At 48.5% G+C, this 10,420-nt stretch overlaps 1 protein-coding gene across 1 annotated transcript in view; it reads right to left on the minus strand.

Moving 5' to 3' along the window:
- Positions 1-9,636, minus strand: part of INSC (INSC spindle orientation adaptor protein) — a 130,457-nt gene extending 120,821 nt beyond the window's left edge. Inside the window, exon 1 of the mRNA XM_057750085.1 lies at positions 9,541-9,636. Coding sequence (XP_057606068.1) covers positions 9,541-9,636 — 96 coding nt within the window. The remainder of the gene's footprint in view (positions 1-9,540) is intronic.
- Between the last annotated feature and the right edge of the window lie 784 nt (positions 9,637-10,420).

Below are 10,420 nucleotides of genomic sequence, written 5' to 3' on the forward strand. Positions count from 1 at the left end.
TGTTAGTATCTTTAAAAAATTAATGTGGCTGTTATATCTTAGTAAATCCTAATTAAGTAGTTATGTTACAGCATATTATTCAATAGTCAAAACAATAATTTTGCTTTTAGATAAATATTTCCATTCTGTACTAAAATGTGCTAGTGCATTTTTCAAAGAACAATACTTATTTCTAGTTACATGTGAATAATTTATAGCCAAATCAAATATATTCCAGCTATTTCTAATGGCAAAAAAAAAAAAAGAATCTATGAGTTCATAGTAATGAAAGAAGGAAGGAAGTTAGGAAGAAAGAGAGGGAGGGAGGGAAGGAAGACAGGAAGGAGGGAGGGAGGAAGGCAGGAAGGCAAGAAAAAAAGAAAGAAAAGAAAGAAAGAAAGAAAGAAAGAAAGAAAGAAAGAAAGAAAGAAAGAGAGAGAGAAAGAAAGAAAGCGAGAGAGAAAGAAAGAGAAAGAGAAAGAAAGAAAGAGAAAGAGAAAGAAAGAAAGAGAAAGAGGGAAGGAGAGAAATAAAGAGAAAGAGGGAAAGAACGGGAGAGGGGAAAGATCTTTCCTACAGAAAAATGACAACTAGTAAATACAGATGAAATGATGGATTCAAAAGAAGTATCAATGATGATAACACTAGCGACTAAATATTTGATGAGGAACAGGATGTTTACATACCCTTGAAGTACCTCTCCACAAATATTTATTAATTACAAAGAGAAAAATAGTAATTTCACAGGAGAAACTGGTGAACGTCACCTCAAGCAAGTGACGAAGGTTTCCATCACCAGCACTGGGGCAGTCCCCGAAGCCTGTGCTCACTGGTGTGCTCACCTCCCTTCAATGGTACTCCCGCCCAACATGCACAGCTCGAGACCAGTCGTGCAGAACCATCAGATAAGTCCAAATGGAGGGATATGCAACATAATAACTGGCCTGTGCCATTCAAAATACAAAGGTCGAGAACGATAAAGCAGAGGAATTGCTCTGGATTAAAGGAGACTGAAGAAACATGACAACTAAATGCAACCTTTGGCTTGGGCCCTGAATGGGGTGAGGGAGACAGGAGAGCTATAGAGACATTATGGGGACAGAATTGTATTGTGATAAGAGTAGATCCTTTTTTAAGGAAACACACACAAGTATTTGTGGGTACCACATCTCCAATTTACTCTTAAATTGATCGGAAATATGAATATTTTATATGTATTCATATATATGTATGTATTCCTATATACATATACATGATAAAACCATAAATATGTAATTATAATAAATTAACAATAAAGTATAAACTATACAGATTATTAAAATATACATAAATAATAAAAAATAATGTATTTTTATATTATTGGAGGGAGAAGGAGTGAAAAAAAAAGGAGTAAATGCAGTGTCTTATAATCGATTAAGGGATACAGATAAGGATTTCTTTTACCACTCTTGTAAATTTTCATTTATTTAATATGATTTGAAAATTAAAGGTGACATAAAATCTTTTATGTTTGCTGAGCCATGTCCAACCATGACCCTCCCCTGCTTAAAATACCTCGGGGGCCGCCCATAACTGTCATGATAAAAATCCAAACATCTCAGCACAGCCAGCAAGGCCTGACCCCCATCCACGGCCCTTTGTAAAGTTTCCCATCTCTCACTCATCCCTGCTGACCAGTACCCTCACTGCCTAAAGTCCCCCAAGCTTATCATGCAAGGCAACACTTCTGTGCCGTAGCCTGTGCTGGTCTCTCAGCCCTGAAGGCCCTCCTCTCATCCTCCTGGAATCTTCCTGTTATCTTTCCAGATCCAGACCAGGAATTTTCACCTCTGGGAAGGCCTCCTTGATTGCTCCAGTTGGAGATGACACTTCCTATTCTGATACACCAATACTTGTCATGATCGTGTCCCACAGACAAGCCTGTCTTGCCACATAGTCTGATTGCTGCTTGAGGACGAGGATATTCCTGACACCTGTATGCCCAGTGCTCTGCATGGGCTCTGGCACGTCACTGATCTCAGTTAATACTGCACATGCATACATGCATAACAGTGACTAAACTCTGCATTCTCCAAGAGAGCTCCCTGACATCCGTCTCTTTCACGATCCTCAAAACATACAGAAGAATAAAGGAAATTAGTTCTTCTAATTTTACGCATGAGGAAAGTGAGGCCCAGAGAGGGTAAGAATTTAAGACAACGTACCCAGAGGCTGAGCTAGAGCTAGAATCCAGATCTCTTGCCATCAGCCCAGTGTTGTTTCCCAGAAGGTAGGTGGGACAAGAAGAAAGAATATGCCAGTTCACCTGTTCTATGCTGGACACTATACTTCAATAAACTTCCCAGTTCTAGCATTACCATTGCATTATAACAAACCCCTTTTAACAGACGGGGAAAAGGCTCTGAGTCAGATCTGTCTGACGGCAAAGCCAATGTGCTTTTCTCTTTACATTGCAGACATATGCAGCCCACCTCTGACCCTGCATCAGAGGCAACAAGATGGCCTGAGTCAATTATTCTGTCCCTTGACCACGTCTTTTAAACCAGCACCACACACAGATCCACAATGCAGCCCACATCCCCAGACAACAGGCTGCATTTCATATGGTTTCCAAACCCAGGATATTTGGTTTGTAAGACAAAACCTCCATTTCTCCAGCAGAAAGTGAACCCTATACACAACTACCCAGCCAAACTGCTGACGCCTACAGACACTGCCTCACGCCGAACAAGGTCTGGTCTGCCCAGAAACGTCCTCAGAGGATCCAGGACTCCCCCAGAGCTTGGCACTGAGGGGACCATGCAGCTGGAAGAGGGGAGACTGGGCTGGCTGGATCACTGGGTGGAGGCTCACTTTCCAGGACAGAGATTGCTCCAGGGAAGAAGCAAAGCCACAGAAGCCCACCCCCAAGGGAGTGGTTGGCAGGGAGGTGGTGGGGTTGGCAGGGAGATCTCTGCCCAGCCCTGGAGGCCTTCCCCACCCCACCCCTGCTTCCCACAGAGTAGCAGTCCCTGTCTGAGGCCGGAAAGACCAATGATGCTGATGATATTCAGGTCCCAGAGCCAAAGAAGGCAAGCCCTCAGCTCTTCCCCAGTTGGCCCAAAGGCCTGGACTTTCCTGCTTTCAGAGCCTTTGAACTGACGAGTGGTCAGTGACCCACAGGCCATAGAGTCTTTACCACAGACTCCAGCATCAGACAGACCTGGGATGAAATTGTTGCTGGCTCTGACCTTGGGTTAATTATTTAACCTTGCTGTGCTTCAGTTTTCCTATCTTTAAAATAGCAGTGCCTGTCTCCCAGTGTTGTTCTAGAGGTTTCCTGAAACAAAAGATGCAAAGAGCCGAACAAGGGGGTTGGCCCTTAGTAGATACTAAATAATGTGAGTAACCATGAGTAAGCCTTCCCCCACAGAAGTTCTGACCGCCTCACTGGATGCTTTCTTGCTGGATTTTAAACCTGTTTTCACTTGGTCGAGCTTAAAGTCCAGGGAACAACCAGAATCCTCAGTAGAGATGCAATGAAGTCTTAGTCTTACCTTTTTGAGGTGGCACGTACCTGGGAAGGTACAAACCCCTCATCCGCACCAACCCGCCAGCACACCACCCAATGCCAGGCATTTCCTGGGGCCTCGGCCAACGATTCCTCCTCCCCTTTGTAAGCAAGCGCTTCTGGGAGGATTAATCTTGAACGTGGGCAACAGCTGCCATCGTCAGCTGACTTACATACTAAGAAGCAAGATTCCAACACAATTCCTGAAAGCCCACCACAAGAGTCCTTGTAAGTAATCTATGCTAAGCATTGCCCCCTACTCCTCCCGTTGCCACATACTAAGAGCCTCAGGCACGCTAAAAGAATCAGTCTTAGAGCAAATTAGCAAGCGATTTCGCCAACTTTGCAGTGTAGCTAGAGCCCTGTCCTGCATTCAGATGACCCTGGTGACACACATCTCTTGCAGATTAACAGGTGACAAATGACTTTCTGACCACATGGCAGACTTGAGAGCCCCTCATGAGGAAAAGGAAAAAAGTGGGCACTAGCCTATGACCTCACACTTCCAGGGGAGGGGGCAGAAAGACCCACACTCCAAAGCCCACGCTCCTCATCCTGAGCTCCGGCTCCAGGAGGGCCATCCCTGATCAGAGACCATGTGGTCCACACTGAGGGAGGCAGAGCTCAGGTCCAAGAGACACAGACCTCCCAGCAGAGCCCTGGGCCTAGGCAGGGTCACATGAGGAAGAGGGGCCATGGGGCCAGGGCTGGGCATAGGGCAGGGTCAAACTCCTTCGGGCACCCAGACACACATGCTTTTGAGACAGGGAGAAGCTGGCAGCTGAAGCAGTCAGAGGAGGGGACATTTATCAATGGCCCAATTCATTCGCAACAATCCCCATTGTCTGAGCCAGCACAGAGATTGGCATTCTCTCCCAGAGCCACTAGGAAGAAAAGCCCCAAGACGTGGTCACAAATCAGAACCCAAAAATACAGAAGCCAAAATTGAGACATATGGTTTGAAAACCAGATGAAATATTTGAAATTGGAGATGTCCCCCAAAAATCCATGCAATATGGTTCTCATCCTCAGAGACCAACAGAATGCTTCATTGTTGACTGTTCATTTATTTGTTCTGATTTCTTTCTTCAAAAGATGTAGATGTTTATGGTTAAAGATGGATATACTTCCCTGGTGGCGCAGTGGTTAAGAATCTGCCTGCCAATGCAGGGGACATGGTTTCAAGCCCTGGTTCAGGAAGATCCCACGTGCTGTGGAGCAACTAAGCCCCTATGCCACAACTACTGAGCCTGCACTCTAGCGCCTGCGAGCCACAGCTATTGAGCCCACGTGCCACAACTACTGAAGCCCGTGCACCTAGAGCCCATGCTCCACAACAAGAGAAGCCACGGCAATGAGATGCCCACACATCACAAGAAGAGTGGCCCCCACTTGCCACAACTAAAGAAAGCCCATGTGCAACAGCAAAGATCCAACTGAGCCAATAAATAAATTAATTATTTAATTTTTTAAAAAACCAAGATGGGTATACTGTAAAGTTATTAAAGCAAAAATTAAAAGTCAGAGCCATGGTTCCAGTGAACACATTTACTGCGATGAAGCAATATGATGAACTAAGAGCTTCCTGGCAGCCAGAGTAAGAAGGGAAACACACAGGTTATGTCATGAGCTCAGGAGTCACACAGATCTAGAAAAATCCCTTGAGCACTCTAAGCCTCAATTTCCTTGTCAGAGGAAAAAAAAAATGGGACTATTAACCTAATAAGGGTGTTGTGAAAAGTAAATGAAATAAAGTATGTATTATAGATTCAATAAATAGTGGTTGTTATTATTACCATTTTGGGGGTTCTCTGATTTTTTTTCTTTAAATTGGAACTATGTTAACTTAGTGTGGTTGTCTTGATGCTCTATGAGTCCTAATTCTTGCTCTAAAATTCTGATTGATACATGTATGTATTTGATGAATTAAAAATGGGGAACCAGCCTAGGATTCACAGTGGGTACTTCAGTGTTCCAGAGTCTTTTCCTGAGTCTTAAAGTGGCTGCTGAGGGCCCCCACTAAACAAGAAGGCTAGGGAAGGCACACAGACTTCCTTCCCCACCACTTTTACTCTGTAAAAGGCTGCCCAGCAGACCACAGCCTGTCTTTATTAAACCATCCCCAAGGGTCAGGTGGAGGACCAGGCCAGGAAAAGTTACGTTCCAGCACCCCCTCAGGAAATGGCTGAAGCCCACCTGCTCCCCTGCGTACTAGGGAGTTGGTGGTGGTGAGTTTGGTCAGGCACTCCTTAGATCAAACCATAAACACTTAGGAAGAGAAAGTCAATGATGTCACCTTTCTAACTTCCCAACTGAAGGAGCACATTTAGTGAGGGCACTTCATTGAGGCCTGTCCACAGGAGAACAGCCAGGATGGGAGAAGTCTAGAAGCTATAATAACAACAGCAGGCAGCTGATATCTGGGGGAACCTACTCTCCCAAGCACTGTTTAGTGTGTCTCCAGGAGTCCCCAGGGGGAGGAGGTCAGGGAGAACAAGATTCTGTCAAGAAAAGAGATAACCACCAGAAAGGAGCAAAGCAAAGGGTCTCCCTTCCAGCCTCACCTTCAGACTCAAAACTGGGTTGACTAAAACCAAAAAAAAAAAAAAAAATGGAATCAGCCCAGCTCAACTCTCTTTCCTCCCTGTCAAAAGGAATCAGCCCAGCTCAAAGCACTTCTCCTCCCTGTCAAATGACTGCCTGGGCCCAGTCCACAGAAGGCTCACTGGTTTTCTGCTGCAGGGCCAATCCAGAGAGTAAACTAAAGGGTGGAGCAAATCACAGGTGCTGAGCTCTGCCTCAGATCCCAACTGCCTCTGCTTGCCTTGTCAGATGGTCCTTTTCACTTGTAAGAGGGTAAGACTACTCCAAGAGAAGCCTCAGTTCCAGATCAAATGAGACACTCTGAAGACACTCTATTAACACTTGCCCCAGGGACATCCCTGGCAGTCCAGTGGTTAAGACTCCATGTTCCCAATACAGGGGCCACGGATTCAGTTCCTGGTTGGGAAACTAAGATCCCACATGCTGCACAGAGCAGCCTAAAAACAAACAAACAAACAAAAAAAAACTGCCCTGACCCCCCAGCCAAAGCCCCTGACTTAAGATATTTCCTACTAAAGCCAGTTTCTTGTCCAAGGTGCCATATGTAGGCCAAAGGAGACCTAAAAGGGGGCCTAAAAGGCTGAGGGGGGTCAAGCCAGGGGTGTATGTTTGTGCACATGCGTCTCGCACACTGAGGTACCTGTCGGATGTGTGTCACTGTCCTCAGGTGCACATGCTGACAGCACATGAATGTTTGCTTGGCCCTCCTGAGAGACAGCATGTGTGAGAGGTGGCGAGAAGGTGTGCACACATGAGCAGCGGTGGGTGTGTGGGAGTGGGTGCCCTGGGAGGGCTTGCAGGTGGGCATCGCTGGGGGCTTTGCTCACTCCCTGGCCCTCCTGCCTCCTCCTGGTGTGACAGTGGGGCTGTCTCCAAGCTGTCTCCCTAACCCTGGCCAGCCAGCCAGGCTGGCTGAGAATCCCATCCACTCCAGTGCGGGCGCTGAGCTCCTGCCCTGCTCAGAGCCCTCAGAAACCAAAGCCGCAGGACCCACAGAGAAGACACCCCAGCTGGGGACAAGTCGGGCCACCCTAGAAAGTCTGAGTTCAGATACCACTCCTTGTCCAGCCTCCGCCTTCACGGCCTCTCTCATAGGCACCTACTGGCTCAGCCGGGTGGCGCTCGCTTACCCCACACACTTGAGTCTGTACTTGCAAGAGTACCGACCCAGTCCACAGAGGACAGCGTATGCCACCCCGACACACATGCCGCCTGGGGGCACCCTCCAGGCCCACCTACACACAAAAGTCCACCACACACACACACAGTGACACACTCACCCACATTCACACCCTGGGACGTATGCTAGAAACTTCCATATGGTCACATACCAGCCCAGACACACTCCCTCCCACTGGCGCTCGCTCCCACTCGCAAGCACTCGCACTGACACACTTACGCCTACTCCCCAAGTAGTCACCAGCGTGCTCTGTCCCGGACCAGCCTGGGCACAGAACGCAGCCGGGGGAGCGCCGTCTACTTACTGCGTGCAGCGGCCAGGCCCGCGGCGGCGGCAGGCGCAGCTGGGGCTCCAGAGGCTGCGAGCAAGTGACCCGCTCGGTGGCCCAGCCCGAGGGCCGCCCGCTGCCCGCGCCCCCGCCCCGCTCTGCCCCCGCCCGCCGCTCCCGGCCGCGGGACCTCCGGCAAGAGCGCGCTCGCTGCCAAGCCTCTGTCCCGCGTCTGCCACCGCTGCCTGGACTCTCAGCCGGGCTGCGAGGCTATTTTGGTGCCCCTGGCAGTGCAAACTTTGTGCTCTCGGCTGTGGGGAGCGCTGGAATGGGGACGCGGTCACGTCTAATTAGAGACCTGGCTCACCCGGGGCCGGGTGGGAGTCACGGCGGGTAAGCATCCTGGAGCCTCGGAGCCGTCCGGGCCGGGATGCCCACATGTGTCCCACATGCCAACATCTGGAGAGGAAAGGGAGTGCGTTGGAACCGAAACCAAACAAGGAGGGGTTTGGGTGCGGTTCACACGCTCGCTCTGCTCTGCGGAGGGAGCGCTGAACTTTGAGCAGCCCCCAAACGCCTGGAATGCCACTTGGTGTATTGACTTCAGGTGCTTTTCTTTGGAACCTAAGCCGCTCACATGAGATCAATGACTTGCCAAAAAGAACAGAAGATGGTTGCAGAGATTCGTTTTAATGGGGCACATCAAAATTCCACTCTGGATTTAGTGTCAGATGGCTAAGTCTGGAGAAAAAGGCTGATTCCTACCCAAAAGCTCAGGAATGTCACATTCTTGAACTCAAAGGAAGCTGCAAGGTCTTTCCATCCAACTCCCTCCTCCCTGCCATGAATCATCCCCCACCAGGGGCCTGGAAGTCCTCCGCCCACTCCAGGGAGTGGGTCCCAAGGAAGAGCAGACCCAAGCCTCCTTTGGGCACTGTTCTCAATTTTGAACCCGCTCATTGGCAGGAAGTTCTCCTTGGCATCTAACTTAAATCCCTTGTGTGCAACCACTGTATGTCAATATGCTCACACTTTGTGTTCAGGGACAGGAAAACCAGTTCTGTCTCCAAGGCACAATGACCACTCCAAGGTCCCATCTCAGCCTCTCTTCCTTGATGCTAATATCCTGTTCCCTTTTTCAGGCCCTGGCTAAAAATGACAATTGCTCCCTGGCCCTGGACACATTGCAGCTCCTGACATTAACTCAGCTGCCTCAGCTCTCTAGGGACCTAAGGCTCCATAGATGCCTAAGTCATCCTCCTCAGAAAAGCCAGCTTTGACTGCAGCCTCCATCCATTGGAGACAGCCTGACTCTACTCCCCAGAACTTTGAGAGGGGTTTCAGTTCCTATCTCAGCAACAGCTTGTCTCGGGGCGTAGGGACAGAGCTTGATACCCCAGCCATTCACCTGGCAATGCATTAACACTGGAACCACAGCCTTCCTCAAATGGGCAAAGTTTCCCAAATCTTTGAGTCCATTTCTGGTAAATCAGGTAGTGTAAAAAAAAAAAAAAAAAATAGCCTGGATTTTACCCTTAAAGAATCTTGACCATGCATTCTACCTCTACTACGTTCCAGCTGTGCATCCGTGGACAAGTCACTTAACCTCTCTGAGGCTCAGTTTTCCTATATTTACAATGGGGATCATAATAATCTCTGCCTAGCTCATACGTTGTTGAAAGTATGAGATGAGCTCAGGAATGTAAAAGTACCTGGAAAGCTAAGATATTTTTTAGTATGCTAGAAATGGAATGAGGCTTAGATCATGAACAGGATAAATATTAGCAAAAAACCTCAGAAATATTTCAGTCCTAGGTCCAAACTCTGGGCCTGAGTTTCAGGACAAGAGAGGAACAGACTTGGTTTGCTGGATGTTCCCTTAGGACACTTAGTATGTATGTCCCCCACCCTGCATTCCTGAACACACAAACACACGCATCCACGTTCCCAGATACATACAGCACAGCACAGCCTCCTGGGCTCATGTCGGCCCCATAGGCCCCAGCCTCTTATACCCTCGCAGGCTGTCTCTCCATTCCCAGGGGGCCTCCTCATGGCTCCAGTCTTGGCTGCAGCAACTCCAAGTCTCCTTACAGAGCACCCAGCAGGCAATTCCTCTCTCCTTGCCCATCCTTCTGGGCCATGGCCCTCGCACAGCCTGCGACTCCAGGCAGAGGTGGCAGAGACCTTCTCCAAGGCAGTTCAGAACTGAGGCCGTGGGGGGAGCTCAGAGTCAGAGCATCCCCCTCAGCCCCCTCCCCTCCGCCTGCCTGGCTTCCCAGTGCTGTCCTGCTTAATTCTTAATGGAAATTCCATCCCCGGCGCCGGCCCTAGCTGGCTCAGGGAGTCCAGGCTTGAGCCAACAGCAAACTCCACCCAGAAACAGGAGGCCTGCCTGGCCATATAAACACAGATACGTACATATTCATATACATACATACACATTCAGCAGACAGATATGCCCGGAGTCATTCACAAACTCAGAGAGTCTCACCCAGACACATACCCAGAAGGATAATAAGCTAGCATCTATTGCACAGTGCTAAGCTTTTTATAGATATCGACTTCCCTAATCCTCACGATGACACTGGGTTCGTGGATGACTTAGCTGTTATCCCTAATTTACACATGGGGAAACTGAGGCACAGGTAGTAATAACTTGTGTTGAGCATCTAGTAATAATAGCCCAACACATGAGCACCAGGTACCGTGCTCAGGGGCTTATGTGCATTGTTTCATTTTGCCACCATAGTAACTTTTGTGGAAGTTATTGTTATTCCCATTATACAGACAAGGAGAATGGAGGTCTGGTGGTTTAAATCACCTGCCTGTGGCCTCA

Source organism: Hippopotamus amphibius, chromosome 9 (genome assembly GCF_030028045.1).
Source record: "Hippopotamus amphibius kiboko isolate mHipAmp2 chromosome 9, mHipAmp2.hap2, whole genome shotgun sequence".
NCBI lineage: Eukaryota > Metazoa > Chordata > Mammalia > Artiodactyla > Hippopotamidae > Hippopotamus > Hippopotamus amphibius.